The following is a 22,440-nucleotide window of genomic DNA, read 5'->3' as shown; positions in this document are numbered from 1 at the left end:
TAGCATTCAGCTTATCAAGCCCATGCCAGGACAATTTAAAAAGATTTTCAGCCTTTGGTTCCATTTATACCTTTTATAGTGATTCTTTTCCAGTTAATAACAAGGTGTCTGAAACCCTAATAACAAGGTGTCTGAAACCCTGTGCTGTTACTGCCTTATTTTTTCTGCACTTATTGGCAAATTTCCCACTTTCTTACTCTTCTTTCAACCTATATCAGACCACAACACTCTCTACAGTACTTCAGCTGGTTCTCTCATCCAATCCAAATGGCCCTAATTGCTCTTCATTCCAGAATATCATCACTCTTTACAATTGTCATGATTTCTTGTGTGGACCTCTCGCTTCACTGCTCACTTTTTATCTTGCTTGGAATTCTTGTAATGAGAAACGATGAGCTGCTACTCCTGCCCTTTTTAAAACTGTGACATCGGTGCTCATCTGTCTACTTGTGACCTCAGCTCAGTTGTCTTATTCACTGCATTTCTGGCTTGGTAGTATATACCATCAATATCACTGAATGTAAGTGTATCTATTCTAACTTCACTGAATCTGAAGCAAATTCACTTCTGCAAAACAATGAGAGAAAAATGACAAAATCCCCCTGAAATGCACGCTGGTTACTAATATATTTTCTGTGGTATTTCAACGAGTACAAAATAAGACAATGTAATGAGCAGATATTGTCTGAGCCTTAACTTGATAAGTAAGTAAGGAATGATGTAACAGGACAAGATGAACAATAAGGGGCAAGGCTTAAGTGGATAATAAAAATTTGTTTGCTATCACAATAGGTTGACACTGGTGCAATCTTACTGGTCTTCCACTCAGGTTTAGACCATCCTGACAACTGCAATATATATACGAGGCTGCTGTACATTGACTACAGCTCAGAGTTCAACAGAATTCTCCCCTCAGTACTAATGAATAAGCTTTAAAACCTGGGCACTGTTCCTCCCTCTGCAACTAAATACATAACTTCCTCACCAGGAAATCAGTCAGAGTGGATTGGAAATAACATCTCCTCCTTGCTAACAATCAACACCAGAGCACCTCAAGGATATGTGCTTAGTCCATTGCTCTACTTTGTCTACACTGTGACCGTGTGACTCGGCACAGCACAACCACAATCTATAAATTCACTGACACAGCTGTAGATGGCAGAATCTCAGATAATGAAGAGGAGGCATACAGCTGTGAGATAGATTGGCTGGTTGAGTGGTGTCGCAACAACAATGTTGAACGCAATGCCAGTAAGACTAAGGAATTGATTGTGGACTTCAGGAAGGGGAAGTTGAGAGAATACCAACCAGTCCTCATTGAGGGATCGGCAGTGGAACGAGTGAGCAGCTTCAAGTTCTTAGGTGTCAACATCTCTGAAGATGTATGCTGCCCAACATATTGATGCAATTACGAAGAAGGCATGGCAACAGTTATATTTCATTAGGAGTTTGAGAAGGTGTGGTATGTCACCAAAGACTCAAGCAAATTTCTACAGAGAGCATTCTAACTGGTTGCATCACTGTCTAGTATGAAGGGGCCACAGCACAGGACTGGAAAGAGTTGCAGAGGGATGCAAACTCAGCCCTAGCCTCCCCCACCATCAAGGACGTCTCCAAAAGGGAATGTGAGAAGGTGGTATCCATCATTAAGACCAACCACCAGCCAGGACATGCTCTGTTCTCATTGTTATGATCAAAGAAATGGTAAAAGAGCCTGAAGACATCTTAAAAACATCTTCTTCCCCTCCACCATCAGATTTCTGAAAGGGCAATGAAACCAAGAACACCATTCCACTGCATGTGCTCTGTTTGCACTACATACAGTACTGTGCAGAAGTCACAGGCACATGTAAAAAAAATTCTAAAGCTAAAATGATTTAAACATAATGTAGTAAAAGATGTTTAAATATCAGAAAATTTACTTTAAAGGGCAGTAAACTGTAAAAAACTAAATCAAATCAATATTAGCTTTGAAATTGCATCAATGCTCTTAGGTACATGGTCATGCAGTTTTATAAGAAAAAGTTCTCCAAGCATCTTGGAGAACAGGCAACAGTTTTTCTGCAGAGTTTGGCTATCCTGCTTGCTTCTGGCTCTCCAGGTAATCTCAGACAGCCTTGATGATATTGAGATCGGAGTTCTGTGGCAGCCATACCACCTGAAACCATATAAAAAGTCTGGGGTGCCTAAGACTTTTGCACATTACTGTACTTAATTATATTTCTTCTTATCAGTTATGATATATTTTATCTATTGCATTGTACTGATGCCACAACACAACAAATTTCATAACATATATCAATGATAACAAACTTGATTCTGATAGGATGATCCAATTCCACTTCACTGCTGAGGTGTGAATAAGGCCAATGTGGGACCCTCCTGATGAAGGGTCTCAGTCCGAAATGTTGACTGTGCTTCTTCCTACAGATGCTGCCTGGCTTGCTGTGTTTCACCAGCATTTTGTGTGTGTTGCATGAATTTCCAGAATCTGCAGATTTCCTCGTGTTTGCAATGTGGGAAAAGCAGTCCCTTCCACAGATGGGACAAATGGTGCCCAGCAGGGTGGGCAGGATGAAAGACTGTGAGACCATGCACTCCTACCATTTATGCTGGTCTTCTGTGTGCTTCTAATACATGAACTTAAGGTTTAGGTATCATCCATAACATGCTGGGGGTTCCCAAGAGGCTGTAGAAACCCTGCATTTTCTCAGATTTTTTATTCCACATTGCTTAGTTATTACCCTTTATCTCTTCAGCATTTTGTTTTGCATTACTCCAGATTGCACTATAAACCTTTGCACCATTCTGCTGGTTTGTGCTCATCCATCAAAGTGTTTATTGTATTTATTATTAACATATTAACTCTGTTATTAACATATTCAAATTGGAAAATGCAACAAAATCAGTAGTAGTGACCATAAAACCACCAAGCTTGTGTAAAACCTGTTTGGATTTCCTTCATTCTTCAAGGAAGGAAAGATGTAACTCTCCAGTCTATAGGTAGAATGCAGGTAGGACACACTTTGTATCAAAAGGAAAGGCAGGTAGGCAGAGGGGGCGGGGTGGCTCTGTTGGGAAAAAGAAATCAAATCCTTAGAAAGCATTGATATAGGGTAAGAAGATGAAAAATGCTTGTGTGTGGAGTTAAGAAAATGCAAGGGTAAAAAGTTATTGATTGGCATTACACACAGGCCTCCGAACAGTAGCCAAGATATGGGGTACAGATACGGGGAGATAGTAAAGGCGTGTAAAAGGTGAATATTATTATAGTCATGGGGGGTTTCAATATGCAGGTAGACTGGAAAAATCAGGTTGGTGCTGGATCCCAAGAGAGGGAATTTGTAGAATGCCTGTGAGATGGCTTTTTAAAGCCACTTGTGGTTAAACCCACTGGGGAAAAGGCAATATTGGATTGGGTGTTGTGTAATCAACCAATTCTGATTAGCGAGCTTAAGGTACAGGAACCCTTACGAGATAGTGATCATAATAATATAGAGTATGCCCTGCAATTTGAGAGAGAGAAGCTAAAATCAGTTGTATCAGTATTTGTTTATTTATTTAGCAAAACAGCGCAGATTAGGCCCTTCCTTTCCTTTGAACCATACTAACCCAGCAACCCCACAACCCTGATTTACCCTAAACTAACCACAGGACAATTTATAATGACCAATGAACCTACCTGGTATGCCTTTGGACTATGGGAGGGATCGGAGCCACCTGGGGGAAAACTCACACATTCCATGGGGAAGTAACAACAAAGGGAATTACAGAAGCATGAGAAAGAAGATGGCCAAAGTTGATTGGAAGAGACACTAGAGCATTGGAACATTAGAAAGTTTTTGAGAAGAACAGGCCATTCAGCCCAACAAAGCTTACCCAAAGCTTATCTAGACAAGACGATGGCAGATCAGCAATAGCTGGAGTTCCCAGGGCAATTCAGAAGGTTCAGGACAGAGAGATTCCAAAGATGAAGAAGTATTCCAAAGGGAGAAGAAACAACTATATTAAGAAATTATATAATTATATAAGAAACAATGGACTATATTAACTTTTGTGTGGATGCAGTTGTCCCTGTTAGAACTGTTCGCTGCTATCCCAATAATAAGCCCTGGATCACTAGTCACATCAAAGGCCTCCTAAACCAGAAGAAGAGGGCCTTTAAAGATGGTGATCGGTTGGAGCTTAAAAGAGTTCAGAAGGAACTCAGAGTACAGATAAGGGGGGCAAAGGAGCAGTATAGGAGGAAGCTAGAACAAAAGCTGCAGAAAAAAAGCATGAAGGAGGTGTGGGATGGGATGAAGATCATCACCGGATGCAGTGCAAAGCGGGGGGCGAACATAAGTGGAGATGTGGAGAAAGCGAACCAGCTGAACAACTTCTTCAACAGGTTCGACAGCTCAATCTCATCCTCACCGCAGAAATCCACACCAGGCTTACTTCCCTCACAGGAAAATAGCCACTCACAGGAGACCTTGCCCACGCCCAGGATTACGGCTGCACAGGTGGAAGGTCAACTGAGGAAGATCTGTACCAGCAAGGCGGCTGGACCGGATGGAGTTTCCCCACGATTACTGAGGGCCTGTGCGACTGAGCTGGGAGATCCACTACAGCGCATCTTCAACATGAGCCTGGAGCAGAGAAGAGTACCCAGACATGGGGTCAGTTGTGCTGTGAGGATTACATTCCTTGACTTCTCTAGTGCCTTTAACACCATCCAGCCCAAGATCTTAAGGCACAAACTAACGGAGATGGGAGTAGACTCTCACATGGTGGATTGGATAGTGGACTACTTGACAGATAGACCTCAGTATGTGCGGTTGGGAGACTGTAGGTCTGACACGGTGGTCAGCAGCACAGGGGCGCCGCAGGGAACCGTACTCTCTCCGGTCCTGTTCACCCTGTACACATCAGACTTCCAATATAACTCGGAGTCCTGCCATGTGCAGAAGTTCGCTGATGACACGGCCATAGTGGGGTGTGTCAGGAATGGACAGGAGGAGGAGTATAGGAAACTGATACAGGACTTTGTGATATGGTGCAACTCAAACTACCTGCGTCTCAATATCACCAAGACCAAGGAGATGGTGGTGGACTTTAGGAGATCTAGGCCTCATATGGAGCCAGTGATCATTAATGGAGAATGTGTGGAGCAGGTTAAGACCTACAAGTATCTGGGAGTACAGTTAGACGAGAAGCTAGACTAGACTGCCAACACAGATGCCTTGTGCAGGAAGGCACAGAGGCGACTGTACTTCCTAAGAAGGTTGGCGTCATTCAATGTCTGTAGTGAGATGCTGAAGATGTTCTATAGGTCAGTTGTGGAGAGCGCCCTCTTCTTTGTGGTGGCGTGTTGGGGAGGAAGCATTAAGAAGAGGGACGCCTCATGTCTTAATAAGCTGGTTAGGGAGGCGGGCTCTGTCGTGGGCAAAGTACTGGAGAGTTTAACATCGGTAGCTGAGCGAAGGGCGCTGAGTAGGCTACGGTCAATTATGGATAACTCTGAACATCCTCTACATAGCACCATCCAGAGACAGAGAAGCAGTTTCAGCGACAGGTTACTATCGATGCAATGCTCCTCAGACAGGATGAAGAGGTCAATACTCCCCAATGCCATTAGGCTTTACAATTCTACCGCCAGGACTTAAGAACTTTTTAAAAGCTATTATTAATGCTTTTTGAGATAGTGATTTAGATGCATATCATATTTTTTACTGAGTTAAGTATTGTATGTAATTAGTTTTGCTACAACAAGTGTATGGGACATTGGAAAAAAGTTGAATTTCCCCTTGGGGATGAATAAAGTATCTATCTATCTATCTATCTATAGCTGATGAGGCAAATCAAAGGCAGCATAAAAGCAAAAGAGAGGGCATATAATATTGCAAAAAATGTAGAGGGAAGTTAGAGGATTAGGAAGCTTTTAGAAACAAACAGAAAGCAACTAAAATGCCAGAAGGAAGGAAAAGATGAAATATTAAGGTCAACTAGTTAATAATGTAAAAGTGGATACCAAAAGTTTTTTTGGATGTATGAAGAGTATTAGAGAGACAAGAGTGGATATTGGACTGATGGAAAATGATGCTGGAGAGATAGTAATGGGGTCAAAGAAATGGCAGATGAACTTAATAAGTGTTCTGTACCAGTCTTCACTGTGGAGGTAACTAGCAGTATGTCAGAAGTTTGAGTATGTCAGGGGAGGAAGTTGTTATGACTCAGGAGAAGGTGAAAGGAATCTGAAAGGTCTAAAAGTTAATAAGTCAGCTGGACCAGATGGAATACACTCCAGGGTTCTGAAAGAAGTAGATGAAGAGATTGTGATATCATTAGTAGTGATCTTTCAGGAATCATTAGATTCTGGAATCGTTCTGGAGGATTGGAAAATTGCAAATGTCTCTCTACTCTTTAAGTAGAGTGCACCTCAGGGTGTGTGCTTAGCCCACTGCTCTACTCTTTCTATACCCATGACTATGTGGCTAGGCATAGCTCAAATACCAACTATCAATTTGCTAGTGATGCAACCATTGTTGGTAGAATCTCAGATGGAGATGAGAGGGTGTACAGGAGTGAGAAATAACAACTAGTGGAATGGTGCCACAGCAACAACCTGGAATTCAACGTCAGTAAGACAAAAGAGCTGATTGTGGACTTCAGGAAGGGTAAGATGAAGGAACACATACTAATCCTCATAGAGTGTCATGATCTCTGAGGTCCTAACCTGGTCCCAACAATTTGATGCAGCTAGAAAGAAGGGAAGACAGCGACTGTACTTCATTTGGAATTTAAGGAGATTTGGTATGTCAACAAAAACATCACTGTCTGGTATGGGGGACTACTGCACAGGACTGAAAGAAACTGTGGAGAGTAGTAAATTTAATCAGCTCCATCTTGGGTACCAGCCTACAAAATACCCAGGACATCTGCAAGGAGTGGTGTCTCAGAAAGGCAGCGTCCATTATTAAGGACCTCCAGCACTCCTTTTCTCACTGTTACCAACAGGTAGGAGGTACAGAAGCCCGAAGGCACACACTCAGCAATTCAGTAACAGTTTCTTCCCCTCTGCCATCTGATTCCTAAATGGACATTGAACCTGTGAACACTACCTCACTTTTTAATATATATGCATGATTTTTAATCTATTCAATATACATATACTGTAATTTATTGATTTATTTATTTCTTACATATTATATATTGCATTAAACTGCTGCTTCTAAGTTAACAAATTTCACATCATATTCAGGTGATAATAAATCAGATTCAGATTCTGATTCTGAAGGGATGGAAGCAGAAGAAAGGAAATTATAGGCCAGTTTGCTTGACATCAGTGATTGGGAAGATCTTGGAATCTATTATTAAGCATGAAATTTCAGGGTACTTTGAGGCATGTGATAAAATAAGCCAAAGTTAGCACGGTTTCCATAAGAGGAAATATTGCCTGACAAATCCTTTGGAATTCTTTGAGGAAATAACTAGTATAGACAAGAATATTGGTTGGTGTTATTGACTTGGATTTTCAGGACGCTCGGTCAAGGTTCTGTACATGAGGCTCCTGAACAAGATAAGAGCCCATAGTATTACAGGAAAATTGCAAGCATGAAAAGAAAATTGGATGACTGGCAGGTGGCAAATAATGGGAATACAGGGATCCTTTTCTGGTTGGTTGCTAGAGACAAGTGCTGTTCCACAAGGACTAGTGTTGTAACTGCTTATTTTAACATTAAATGTCAATGATTTTGAAGATGGAATTGTTGGATTTGTGGCCAGTTTGTGGATGATACTTAGAGAGTTGGATAGGCAGGTAGTGTTGAGAAAGCAGAGAGTCTGCAGAAAGACAGGTGAGGAGAATGTGCGAAGTAGCAGATAGAATATAATGTAGGGAAGTGTAAGGCCATGCATTTTGGTAGAAGGAATAAAGGCATAGACTATTTTCTAAATGGGGAGACAATTCAAAAATCCGAGGTACAAAGGGGTTTGGGAGTCTTTTTGCAGGGTTCCTCGATAGGACTAGAATATAAAAGCAAGGTTGTAATGCTGAGACTTTATAAGGCATTGGTCAGATTGCTCTTAGGGTATCGTGAGCAGTCCTTAGAGAAGATGTGCTGGCTTTGCAGAGGGTCTGGAGGAGGTTCATGTGAATGATTCCAGAAGTGAAAGGGTTAACATACTTATAAGGAGCATTTGATGGCTCTGGGCCTGTAGTCATTGGAGTTCAGAAGAATGACGGGAGATTTCATTGAAACCTATTGAATATCAAAAGGCCTATGTAGAGTTAATTTGGAGAGGATATTTCTTATGGTAGGAGAGTCTAGGACCAGAGGACAGAATCTCTTTAGAACAGATTTCAGAATTCAAAATTCAGAATAGGGTTTATTATCACTGGCATGTGACCTGAAATTTGTTCATGATGAGGAGGAATTTTGATAGCCAAAGGATGGTGAATCTCTGGAATTCATTGCTACAGACATCTGTGAAGGACAAGTTATTGGGTGTATTTAAAGAGGAGGTTGGCAGTTTCTTGATAAGTTGGGGTGTCAAAGATAATGAGAGGCATTGATTGTGTGGATAGTCAGAGGCTTTTCCACAGGGCTGAAATGGCTAGCACAAGAGGGCATAATTTTAAGGTCCTTGGAAATAGGTACAGAGGAAATGTCAGGGTTAAGTTTTTTACGCAGAGTGGTGAGTGAATAGAATGGGCTGCCAGCAGCCACGGTGGAGGCGGAAACAATAGATAGATAGATAGATACTTTATTCATCCCCATGGGGAAATTCCAACTTTTTTCCAATGTCCCATACACTTGTTGTAGCAAAACTAATTACATACAATACTTAACTCAGTAAAAAATGGCTACATGGAGCTTAGAAAATTAGAGGGCTATGGGTAAAGCCTAGGTAATATCTAAGATAAGGACATGTTCGGCCGGCACAGCTTTGTGAACCAAAGGGCCTGTATTGTGCTGTATGTTTTTCTATGATTCTATGTTTCAAAGCCTACAGGGGAGAATGCAGGAAGATAGGGTTCTCGGGTATAATAAATCAGCCATGTTGGAATGGGCCAAAAGAACTAATTCTGCTCTTTTGTCAAATAGTTTTATGGTACTATGATTGATATGTAACTCCAGACCTAGAACAACATGGCTGATTAAAGACAATCATGGTATGTGTCATGTCAAACTGCAATATTCCACACAAGGTTTTCAACAATTCATGAAAATACCTCATCTCCGGTTTCTCGATGGAAATTTGGATGGACAATAAACCCTGGCATTGCCATTGGCGTTTGCATCCCATAAATGGAAGGAAATGCCTCCTTTCAAGTATCCTTATGTAACATTGCCTCATTCATCGCTTTCCTAAGTTTCTAATATGCATATATATCCTTCAAGATCAGAAATCTTGATCTTTCAGTTTAATTAGTACATCAACTGTGTCCCCCAACCCATAGTTTCCTAACCTCTTATCTACTTTTCAATGCCACTTATGTTTAATTGCTTCTTCTAATCTTATGCTCTTGTTGGTAAATACAAATTAATTATTTATCACTGATGCTACTTCCATGAAGTTTATTTTGCATTTTTATTACCGTCTCTTTCCGATTCTAATTGTCATTTGTTATTTATATGAATGTTGTACCTTACTTACTCTATTTGTTAAATAACTCATTTATTTTCAGTTTGCTGCCTAAGGTTTCCTAATTCTCTCATTGTATTTGCAGATGACTCTCATCATTTTTCTCCTGATGCACCACAGAAAGCTTCTTAACTATTCTGCCCAAATCCAGCCCATCTTCTGGATGTGAGAGGAAACCAGAGCACCCAGGATGGACCCACATGGCCAAAGGATCAACAAATAGAACCTGAATCAAACCTGATTTGCTGAAGCAGTGGAACAAAATTATTAAATTCTGCATCACTGCACTGCCCTAACAAAAAATATATATGGCACCATTGGCCTTGACTCTGTCACAAAATCAGCAGTTGACAATATTTCACTTCATCTCCAATCCAGTGTTGAGGTGCAAATAATCAGTTTAAAAGTGTAGATTCTTCACAGTGGGCTAGATATTATTTTTTATTGGTAAGAAACATAAATTGGCAAACGGCACTTTGAAATATCCGAGAACAGCATTAAAGTAAAGAGTATGTTGTAACCATAACAAATTTTAATGGATTTTACAGATTTTTTTCTGCTGCTGAACTTACTTCAATTTCATTACGCCATAATAAGCCTCTGTTCCTTTTCCTCAAAGTTTACTTCTCTGTGAAATTGGTTCAGTCTTCTAAAGACACTGTAATGCTTAGTTTCACTTACTTTATACCTTTGCATTTCTCTATGATTTTTGTTCCTGCATATACAATTCTTAAAATTACACTATCTATTTTCTTTGTGATACATCACCATTTAAAGAGAGGGAAACAGGAATAGGCCCGTCAGTCCTCAAGCCTATTCTGGCATTGGATTAGATCACAGCCATCATGGATCATCCACAATGATCCATGATCTTGAATGATAGACATCTATCAAACTCACTTCTGAAGTTTGCAATTTATTCTCAATTTCATCACATTTTCAGGGAAAGTGCTCCCAATTTCTAATAGCATGACATAAATAAAATATTTCCAACCACAAACCTTCAACTCTAATTTCAGATTATACCAGGCAACACACACAAAATGCTGGAGGAATTCAGCAGGCCAGGCAGCATCTATGGAGAAGAGTACAGCCAATGTTTTGGGCCGAGACCCTTCAGCAGGACTGGAGAAAAAAAGATGAGGAGTCAGAGTTAGAAAGGAGTGGAAGAAGAAACACAAGGTGATAGATGAAACTAGGAGGGGGTGAGTGGTGAAGTAAAGAGCTTGGAAGTTGATTGGTGAAAGAGATACAGGGCTGGAGAAGGGGGGACTTAATAGGAGAGGACAGAAGGCCATGAAAGAAACAAAAAGGGAGAGGAGCACCAGAGGGAGATGATAGGCAGGCAAGGAGATAAGGTGAGAGGGGGGAAAGGGGATGGGGAACAGAGATGGAAAAGGGGAGGAAGGCATTACTCAAAGTTTGAGAAATCAATGTTCATGTCATCCAACTGGAGGCTACCCAGATAGAATGTAAGATGTTGTTCCTCCGACCTGAGTGTAGCCTCATTGTGACAGTGGAGGAGGCCATGGATGGACATGTCAGAATGGGAATGGGGAGTGGAATTCAAATGAGTGGCCACTGAGAGATCCCACTTTTTCTGGCGGATGGAGTGGACATGCTGGGCGAAGTGGTCTCCCATTCTATATTGGGTCTGACAGTAGAGGATGCCATGCATGCTGAGGTCAGATTGGGAATGGGAAGTGTATGTTTTGGTAATGTTGCTTGGACTTCCAGCATCTGCAGATTTTCTCTCATTTGTGTTCATTTTATACCACTTGCCTAGGGTTCCAATATCATTGTTTCTTACTACTCTCAAAATCACCATGAGTCCTTGAATCACTTACATTTGAAGGAATAACACTTTACTCTGCAGTGAATCTCTGTAGCACACCATTCACGGTCACTGGATCTTTGCCAGTGTGCTTTAATCATGTCACAATTGGTTCAATATGCAACAAATACAGGATCCTACACAAGAGTGCACCCAGACTTATAAAACAAACATCCTCAAACTGAGAGGCAGATTATTATTTTACTGTGTACTTGTCATGTTGGTCATTAGTATTGGGTGGCTCTTTTCTCAGGAATGGAAGATCTAAAATAGTTTATTACTATTCACATACTGTTGAACTGTATTCCCTTGCAATGTAAGAGATGCAATGCCTATTTGGAAGCTGTAATGGATATTCATTTCTTGGCCACTAGGTCCATTGGTTGTTTGCTATTCACGGCATTCTAAGCATAGCAGCTACCACGTGAAACATCACAGATGTAAGTAATTTCCAACTAATATTGCTTTGTTTACTTTCTGATCATAAAAGGAATTCAGTATTCAGATCTTAAAAGGTTAATAGAAAGCAGTACTCAGCTGAAGTTAAAAAGTCCCCTGTGTTACTGCTCAAGAATATGGTACTGTATAAAATAAAAGGTTGTCTAATCTGGGTTGCTTCAAATAGACAAGCAGACTCTAAAGTTGCTTAGTTCAACGAAGTTTTATGAACATATAATATCATTTAGCATATCAATTACTGATGTGCTTATAGTTGGAAGGTTTTATGTACTCAAGAAATTTAGCTTCACAGCATTTACAGCATTAATTGTGGAACTATGTCTCCAAGATGATTTCAGACCATTTGTGATAGAAAGAGTAACTGAGGAAATACCATATGTGCGTGAAGTCACCAAGTGGGAGAAACTGAGTATGAATGCAGAGAGCAGTTCGGGTTTATCAGGAATAGGGTAAAAGAACATTGAGAAACATGAAAGAAACACAGGGTGAACTAGAATATCTTACTCTGGCATTAAGGGATGATTCTATCATCTGCATCTTCAGTATGACTTATTTGTTTATAAGAATTGTACTTGTGTTTTGGAAATCCTTTATCCTTATGTTTTATGCTTCATGCTTTATTTTTTTAGAAATACTTTGTGCTTTGGAGATGGTTTGTGTCAGAAAGGATTTGTGATTTGGAAATGTTTAAGATACTAATGGTCAAATGCCATACATTCTATTTACCTCACGAGTTCTCCTCCATAATCCTGACCACAGTTTGCATACCACTAATGGCCATAATCAAGCACTTGAGACACTGTATGATGCTGTCTCCAAAAAAGAAACAGTCCATCCCGACACATTTCAAATCATAGTCAGGAACTTCGACCAGGCTTGTTTGAAGAAAATCCTGCCCAATTACCATCAGCATATAACCTGTAGTTCTAGAGAACCCTATACACAAGACCACTGTTATACTAAGTTATGGACTGCCTACTGTTCCATGCTCAATCTGAATTTCAGAACATAGGATCACTTGGCTATCATTCTCCTCCCTGCATGCAGGCACAGGCAGAGGCTAAAGAGAAAAGATCCAGAGATTAGGCTAACAGAGAGGTGGCCATGACAGGCAGAGGAGCAGCTACAGGACTGCTTCAAGTCAGTGGACTAAACCATGTTCAAGAACTCATCTGTGGAGTTGAATGAATACAACATTGTTGTAACAGACTGTATTAAAATAGCTGTAGATGAGTGCATTCCCACAAAATCATTCAGAGACTTCTCTATAGAGAATCACCAGATAAACTATGAAACTATGAGATCCACAATCTGCTGAGAGCCAGATCAGAGGCATTCAAGTCTGGAGACCTACTGGAGCATCAGGTCGACAGCAGTAGCCATCTCATTGGCTCTTCACTCAATCCTTGAACATCTAGACAGCAAAGATACATACATCAGAGTGCTCTTTATCAACTATAGCTCAGCATTTCGTCAAGTCAAGTCAAGTCAACTTTATTGTCATTTTGACCATAACTGCTGGTACAGTGCATAGTTAAAATGAGAATGTTTTTCAGGACCATGGTTTACATGATGCAGTACAAAAAACTAGACTGAACTACGTAATAAAAAAAAACACAGAGAAAGCTACACTAGACTACAGACCTACACTGGACTGCATAAAGTGCACAAAAACAGTGCAGACATTACAATAGATAATAAACAGGACAGTAGGGCAAGGTGTCAGTCCAGGCTTTGGGTATTGAGGAGTCTGATAGCTTGGGGGAAGAAACTGTTACATAGTCTGGTCATAAGAGCCCGAATGCTTCGGAGCCTTTTCCCAGACGGCAGGAGGGAGAAGAGATTGTATGAGGGGTGCATGGGGTCCTTCATAATGCTGTTTCCTTTGCGGATGCAGCGTGTAGTGTAAATGTCCATGATGGCAGGAAGAGAGACCCCGATAATCTTCTCAGCTGACCTCACTATCCGCTGCAGGGTCTTGCGATCTGAGATGGTGCGATTTCCGAACCAGGCAGTGATGCAGCTGCTCAGGATGCTCTCAATACAACCCCTGTAGAATGTGATGAGGATGGGGAGTGGGAGATGGACTTTCCTCAGCCTTTGCAAAAAGTAGAGATGCTGCTGGGCTTTCTTTGCTATAGAGCTGGTGTTGAGGGACCAGGTGAGATTCTCCGTCAGGTGAACACCAAGAAATTTGGTGCTCTTTACGATCTCTACTGAGGAGCTGTCGATGTTCAGCGGGGAATGGTTGCTCCGTGCCCTCCTGAAGTCAACAACCATCTCTTTTGTTTTGTTCACATTAAGAAATGGGTTGTTGGCTCTGCACCAGTCCATTAGCCGCTGCACCTCCTCTCTGTAAGCTGACTCGTCGTTCTTGCTGATGAGACCCACCACGGTCGTGTCATCGGCGAACTTGATGATATGGTTCGAGCTGTGTGTTGCAGCACAGTCGTGGGTTAGCAGAGTGAACAGCAGTGGACTGAGCACACAGCCCTGGGGAGCCCCCGTGCTCAGTATGATGGTTTTGGAGATGCTGCTCCCGATCCGGACTGACTGAGGTCTCCCAGTCAGGAAGTCTAGTATCCAGTTGCAGAGGGAGGTGTTCAGGCCCAACAGGCTCAGCTTTCCAATCAGTTTCTGAGGGATGATTGTGTTGAATGCTGAACTGAAGTCTATGAACAGCATCCGAACATATGTGTCTTTTTTGTCCAGGTGGGTTAGGGCCAGGTGGAGGGTGGTGGCAATGGCATCATCTATTGAGCAGTTGGGACGGTATGCAAACTGCAGGGGGTCCAGTGAGGGGGGCAGCAGGGTCTTGATATGCCTCATGACATGCCTCTCGAAACATTCATGATGATGGTTGTAAATGCAATGGGACGGTACCATAATATAATACCATTACTGCCTCATTACTCCAAGACCTTGGCCTCAATATCTCCTTGTGTAACTAGATCCTTGATTTCTTCACTGTGGATCCCAGTCAGTTCAGATCAGCATCATCATCTGTGGATAGTCAGAGGCTTTTTTCCCAGGGCTGAAATGGCTAGCACGAGAATACAGTTTTAAGCTGCTTGGAAGTAGGTACAGAGGAGATCTCTGGGGTAAGTTTTTTTTTATGCAGAGAGTGATGAGTGTGTGGAATGGGGTGACGGTGGTAGGAGCAGACACAATAGGGTATTTTAAGAGACTCCTGGACAGGTACATGGAGCTCAGAAAAATAGAGGGCTGTGGGTATGGGCTATTTCTCTGGTAAGGACATGTTTGGCAAAGCTTTGTGAGCCAAAGGGCCTGTACTGTGCTGTAGATTTTCTATGTTTCTATCATCTCCTTCACGACCTCCATCAGCACAGGTGTACCATAAAGTTCTGTGCTTAGTCCCCTGTTCTACTCACTTTATGCTTCTGACTGTCTGGCTAAGCACAACTCCAGTACCATCTTCAAACTTGCTGATGCCACCACTGCCAAATCAAATGTGCTGATATAGAAGGGAGATTGAATATCTGGCCGAGTGGTGCTATAACAACGTCTTACTCAATGTCAGCAAGACCAAAGAGCTGATTATTGACTTCAGGAGAAGGAAAACAGAGGTCCAGTTCTCATCAGTGGATCAAAGGTGGAGAAGGTCAGCAACATTAAATTTCTCAGTGTTATTATTTTGGAGGACCTGTCCTGGGTCCAGAATTTAAGTGTAATTACAAAGAAAACACAGCAGCGCCTCTACTTCAGAATGACATCTAAAACTTTGACAAATTTCTATAGATGTGTATTAGAGAGTGTATTGCCTGGCTGTATCACAGCCTGGTATGGAAAAACCAATGTCATTGAATGCAAAATCCAACAAAATTTAATTGATACAGCACATTCTATGTCTCCTAACCATTGAACATCAGGAACCCCTACCACCCAGGAAATGCTGCCATCAGGAGCAAGGTACAGGAACAGTTATTACCCTTAAACCATCAACGATAACTTCGCTCAACTTCACTTGCACCATCTTTGAAATGTTCCCACAATCTGTGGAATCAATCCCAAGGACTCTTCATCTCATGTTCTCGATATCTATTGTTTGTTTATCTATCTATCTATTTATTTATTTATTATTTCCCTTTTTTTGTAATTGTAAAGTTTGTTGTCTTTTTCACACTGTTTGAACATCCAAGTTGGGTGGCCTTTCATAGATGCTGTTGTGGCTATTAATCTTTAGATGTATTGAGTATGCCTGCAAGAAAATGAATATTAGGGTTATATATGGTGATGTACTGTATATGTACTTTAATAATAAATTTACGTTTAACTTTGAACTCTGAGTTGTAAGTGTGTTTTAAGAGTGTTTGGATTTAAATATGTATTACTGGAAATAAATGATCTATGTTTTAAAGTAATTTGTTAGCTGGAAGTATCTTCTCCTTGGTAAGGAGAGGGGACCCACAGCTCAGCATGGAGAAAGAACAGAGAAGTAAATTAAAGATACGGTAGTTACAGTGTAAACTCCCTCAATGAGGGTACCTGTGGTTATTTATTGTATATTCGATAATACCCTGTTTAAATTTAGATCTTCATGCTCTGCAATGCAATCCCATCTCAAAACAAGTAGCTTGTTATAAATAAATGAAATAATGATTAGGAATCTCTTTTGGTGGTATTTGTTGAGTGATAAATATTGTTCTCCACACAGGGAAAACAGAATTGCAGCTTGTGTTTGAAATGATGCCATGGGATCTTTTACTTCCATCTGTGAGTTAGATAGTTTTCATCTGAAAGACATTGCCTCCAGCAGAGCTGCGTTGTTTGAATATGGCACAGGAATGAGCAGTTGTAATCCCAGGAGAGTAATGCAATCTCCCAGCATTCTCATGTGGGTACTGATGAACCATGGGCGGCATTGTCCTTCACTCTTTTCTGACCAAGTTCAGCTGAGCTGCTTCTGTCAGTTCTGTTCTCCTCACATCCAGACCAGGAAACTCAAGAACCAAGGCTAATAAATACAGTGATATGCACTTAGTAGCCACTCAGTAGAACTCAGTGTGGTCTTCTGCTGCTGTAGCTTATCCATTTCAAGGTTTGATGTGTTGTGCATTCAAAGATTCTCTTTCGCACACCACTCTATTTATCTGAGTTGCTGTCGCCCTTCCTGTCAGCTCGAAGCAGTCTGGCCATTCTCCTCTGACCTGTCTCATTAACAAAGCTTTTTTGCCCACAAATCTGATAATCACTGGATGATTTTTTTTTTTTGTCTTTTGCACTATTCTCTGTAAACTCCAGAGGCTACTGTGCATTAAAATTCCAGATCAGCAGATTCTGAGATACTCAAACCATCCCATCAGGCACAAATGATTTCTCCACCATTAAGGTCACTTTGATCCCATTTCTTCCCAATTCTGATGTTTGGTTGGAGCAACAATTGAACCTCTTGACCATATCTGAATGCTTTTATGCGTTGCATTTCTGTCATATGATCGGCTGATTAAATATTTTCATAAATGACCAGGTGTACCTAATAAAGTAGCCACTAAGTCCTGACAAAGGGTCTCGGCCCGAAATGTCGACAGTGCTTCTCCCTATAGATGTTGCCTGGCCTGCTGTGTTCTACCAGCATTTTGTGTGTGTTGTTGTTTGAATTTCCAGCATCTGCAGATTTCCTCGTGTTTGCTCACTAAGTATATTTCTCTGTTTTGGGTGAATTTAACAACAGTGCAATTAGTTCTTAGGCTATGTCCACACTAGACAGGATAAATCCATAACTGAAGCTTTTTCTCTCGTTTTGACCCTCTGTCCACACTGTAACAGCATTTTCCTCCTCTGAAAATGGAGCTTTTCTAAAATGCTTTCCAGAGTGTGCAAATCTGAAAATGCCGATTGGCAGTGTAGTGTGGACGGGGTAACCGAAGCTTTTTAAAAACGCTGTCATGATGTGCCAGAACAGATGGTGGTGACAGTGCGGCATTTCATTGTTTTCTTGAACGCAACCTCCAACACCACAACAACAATGGCGGACGGCTTCAGAAGACTGTCCCTGAGCAGAATGTTACTGCAGCTTTGCAGTATGACAGAGAATTTCAACCCCCTACACAACCTAACAATTTCAGAACAGACGGTAATGAGACTGAAGCCAGAGGAGTTAGAAATGCATTCACCAAATACTTCGACCCATAACTTACTGAATAAATAAGCATACTCACTTTGCCCTGTTTTCTGTCCTTGCTTGTATGAAGGTGGTTTATCTATTTATTCAAGTACTTCTCTGACAATAGATGTATAATAGCCTAATGTAACGTTGTATGGAAGTACAAGATAACACTGATGCAGACATGTTTTATACATTTAACAAGCTATTTTATTAACATATTGTTTGTGCAAACATTCAATAGATGCAATTGTCAGCCCTGCAAAAATGTCATTTTCAAGTAGTAGCTTATGGTTGGCATAGACATGAAAATGTTAAGGCCAAAAAAGGAAAATTGTAAGTTTCACTTTTACTCAGGTAAAGTAAAGTCACTTTTGCCCAGTAACTTGTTTTATTGCATGTTAAATACAGCAAAATAATACAGAAAGACATGACAAAAGTAAAGACAAACAATGAGGTAACAGCAAATTTCACTTTTGCCAAGTAACAAGCCTTAACTGCATTTAGTTGGAGCTGTCATCCCTTTCATCAGTGAAGAGACTATGGCTGTAGGAAATGGTTCCAATACTGTCCGTGAACTCCCTGTCGGTTGCCTCCATACGCTCCAGTATTTGTTTTCTCCGTTTTAAGTCCTTCTGCGCAAGAGCCAACAGCTGTCCATTGTTTGGTGATTTCCTTTTAAGTTTTTCTAGTCTGTAACTGGACGAACGTGCGCCAAGTCTTTCACGGTGAGATTTGACACCAAACATGCTGCTTGTTTTCCGTAGATGTGTCCTGCGCATGCCCAGTAGGAGGAAATTCACCCAATTACCCATTTTAATATAGATGGAGGCACCTTCAAAAACACCTGGTGTGGACGCCTATTGTTTTTACGTGAAACCAGCATTTTCAAAATTATCTGGTGTAGTGTGGACGTAGCCTTAGTTGCTGAAATGTGAAAATAGTGAATCCACATGGAGCTGATAATACTGTTTGCTTTATGCACAGATATAAAGTGTATGCACACATAAAATAGCAAGGAGCATCTCCCCATAGCAACTGTGTCCAAAAGTAGAGTATGGGTTTAAGGTAAGAGGTTTAGAGGGGATATGAGGAAAACCTTTTTTACTCAGAAGGTGATTGCAAACTGCTTAGTGAATTGTGTTTTTTAGTAATTGATGGGGGGGAGGGAAGGATTTTATTAGACACAAGTTAAGGAATTGTGGTAATACAGCACTCAACAAGGCCATTGGGCCCACGCTCTCCATCTGTTCATGTTGACCAGTAAGTATCCAAATATACGAATCTCATTTATCAGCAACTGTTCTGTAACCTTCTGTGCCTTGGTAATTCAAGTGCTCATCCAGATACTTCTTAAATGTTATGAGAGTCTCTGCCTCCTGCACTCCCTCAGCAGTGCATTGCAGTTTAATACCTTTCACTTTCATGGTAGGAGATGTTAAACTGCAATCTATCAGAGAGATACACATTTATACAGATGTTATTAAGCAATGATAATAAATGAAGATGGGTTTTTCACATAGAAAGGGATGAAGGTAATTTTGAAAAGGAAAGCAAAACTTCCCTTAACTCTTCTTAACCTCTATTTGATATTGAAACTCATTAGAAAGAAGGCAGAAAAAGTTACTCTAATACAGCAAGGAATCACATTTTGATAGCCCTTCCTAACTCCCCCTTTCCTGCTGGTATATAGTCTAGTGGGATATTGCAGCAACAGAGAAGAAACAAAGGACAATAAAGCAATTCTCTGAACATTCTTTTCTCTGAAAACTGTGTTGATCAAATCTAGATTGGCTGTCACAGAGCAACGTGCTGACACAGGACAGATTTAAAACTGAGTGCCTCCTTATTATGAGCACGGAGCAATTGACCATGACCGAAAAGATTCACCAATACTAGTTCAACATTAACATATAATTATATCATGAATCCTTACTGCCTCTTTAAAGCACAATTACCAAAACATCCAATAAATCCAAAAGAGAAATATCTTCATCCAGAGAACAGCGAAAGTAAAGCTTGTGGTCACAGACTGCATCTAAGGCACTGAGCATTTGTGTATCCAATGAGAAGCTCAACGAATAAATGAGAAAAACAAAAAAATAGCTGGACACAGTGGGATGAAAAGAGATGGAAGAAGGCTCACGTGGACCATGAACAGTGATTTAAGTCAATTAAGTTGAATGGTCTTTTTCTCAGCTGCATTTTCTATGTAATACATGAGACAGAATCTTCTTTAGCCAGCAGTATAATTGTTATTATGAACCCTGCAAAATGAACTAATCTGCCACCGCAGTTATGCAAAACAAAACCAGTGTTACTGATTAGGCTGACATTGAAGGTTGGGAAGATGTGATCTTAGATGAAGAGGCAAGTTGCCAAGACTAACCAGATGGCGGTCCACACAAGTAGAGTTGTTCTCACACAAGTTGTTGAGGCAGTCATCGATGTTCTGGTCACATCGCACACCAGCAAATCCAGGGCTACACAGGCAGTAAAACCCATCCACCACTGTAACAAAGACATAAAGAGGAAAGATGTTTAGAGGATAAAGAGGAGTCATTGTAACTCCGCATAGCCAGCCTTGCTCTATTTAACATTCTTTCCACATAGTAAGAATGCTGTATTATTTGACTCCATTTGAAGAAATATGTTGAATCCTGTTTCAATTCATCATAATCTTCCGGGGCTAATGATCAGAGTCTTCTCCACTCTTTTATCATTAACGATGTTCAAATAAATGTGCAGCATCTTTGGAACATTACAGCTGTGCACAGTACTGATGACAGCTTTAATTGCACTTCTTAACACTGTGGATTTATTGCAATCCCACATAGGTCCCTGGGTTCTCTATTATCCCTACAATTTACCGTGTAATCTGTGCTGTCACTCTGTCTCTGCACATGCCGATGCACTTCATCTCATTAAATGCTCTAGATCCTCCGTGACACCAGCCTTCTCCACCACCAGTTATAAAGGGCAGCCAGCTATTTCATGCTTAAAATCACGAGGCAGACCTTTGTCTGTCATAATGAAACACAGGTAAGACCTCAAAAGATCAAGCAAGCAGCTTGTGTGACTTCTGACAAAAATGACAAAACTCATCCAGAGTCTGACTCATACTTTCATCTGTTGCAGAAGCCCTAAACAAAAACACGGCTTAACAACAGTTAAAAACACACATTCTACAGAATGATCTCTCTCTCTCTCTCTCTCTCTCTCTCTCTCTCTCTCTCTCTCTCTCTCTCTCTCTTTCTCTCTCTCTCTCTCTCTCTTTCTCTCTCTCTCTCTCTTTCCTCTATCGCACCATGTTACCTATTGTTTTATTTTAGGTATTTATTCTGCCAATTTTCGAACATAATTTTAAAATTACTACAAACCTGGTTTAAATATCCTACCTCAGCATTAAACTCATCAAGGACAGTGTGCTGCCATATTCTGTGGGTTTGAGCATCAGAAGCAAACAATTGAAATCTCATTAAGGTTTTTCTCATTATCTATGTTAGTGACCCATGGAAACATGAAGCACATTGCCAGGAGTCACATCAGTTAGACAAAGGGACGTAAAGAGAAAATTCTGTATCAAGATAAATTTGTGTTAATTTATCTGCTGCTTCCCTCCCAGAACCAAATGGACATTAAACTAGATTGAGCACAATTTGGATACCTACACTTCAGGATCTCTGTCATCTCCACCAACAATCAAGGATAAATCTTAAGGACGTTGCCATGTTTTACAAAGTGATCATGATTTTTAAAATGCCTATGAAATATACTGCTGTTTTTTTTCTTTTAAACTCTGCTATTTACCAGTCATAAAATTGCAGAAGGTGGATAAAAAGAAATAGACTGTGATAAGATGGAGACCAAAAGAGGTTGAATGATCTTGGACTCCATCCTGACACACATCCCCCTTTCCACCCTTCAGCTTCTCTGCAATGGAAACCATGTCCTATATGTAATACTTACAGCTTTTTTGACCTCTGAGTCTTGATGAAAGATCACCGGTGTTGAACATTAATTGACCACAAGCCCATAAGACATTGAAGCAGAATTAGGGCATTTGGTCCATCGAGTCATTTAATGATGGCTGATCCTTTTCTCCCCTCCTCAGCCCCACTCCCCTGCCTTCTCACCATAACCTTTGATGCCCTGTCCAATCAAGAACCTATCAAGATCTGCCTTAAATACCCCCAATGACTTAGCCTCCATGGCTGTCTATGGTAACAAATTCCACAAGTTCAACACCCTCTAGTTAAAGTTATTTCTCTGCATCTCTGTTTTAAATAGACAGTCTCTATCTTGAGGTTGTGCCCTCCTGTCCTAGACTCTCCCACCATGGGAAACATCCTTTCCATGTCTACTCTGCCTAGACCTTTCAACATTTGAAAGA

The 22,440-nt window shown here is 40.8% G+C and overlaps 1 protein-coding gene across 1 annotated transcript in view; it reads right to left on the bottom strand.

Moving 5' to 3' along the window:
* Nucleotides 1–22,440, bottom strand: part of eys (eyes shut homolog) — a 1,854,977-nt gene that overhangs the window by 909,811 nt on the left and 922,726 nt on the right. The window contains exon 19 of the mRNA XM_073056513.1: nucleotides 20,437–20,558. Coding sequence (XP_072912614.1) covers nucleotides 20,437–20,558 — 122 coding nt within the window. The remainder of the gene's footprint in view (nucleotides 1–20,436; nucleotides 20,559–22,440) is intronic.

This window comes from Hemitrygon akajei, chromosome 9, assembly GCF_048418815.1.
Source record: "Hemitrygon akajei chromosome 9, sHemAka1.3, whole genome shotgun sequence".
Lineage (NCBI taxonomy): Eukaryota > Metazoa > Chordata > Chondrichthyes > Myliobatiformes > Dasyatidae > Hemitrygon > Hemitrygon akajei.
Note: the sequence above shows the minus strand (reverse complement) of the source record. Positions and strands in the feature narration are given on the sequence as shown.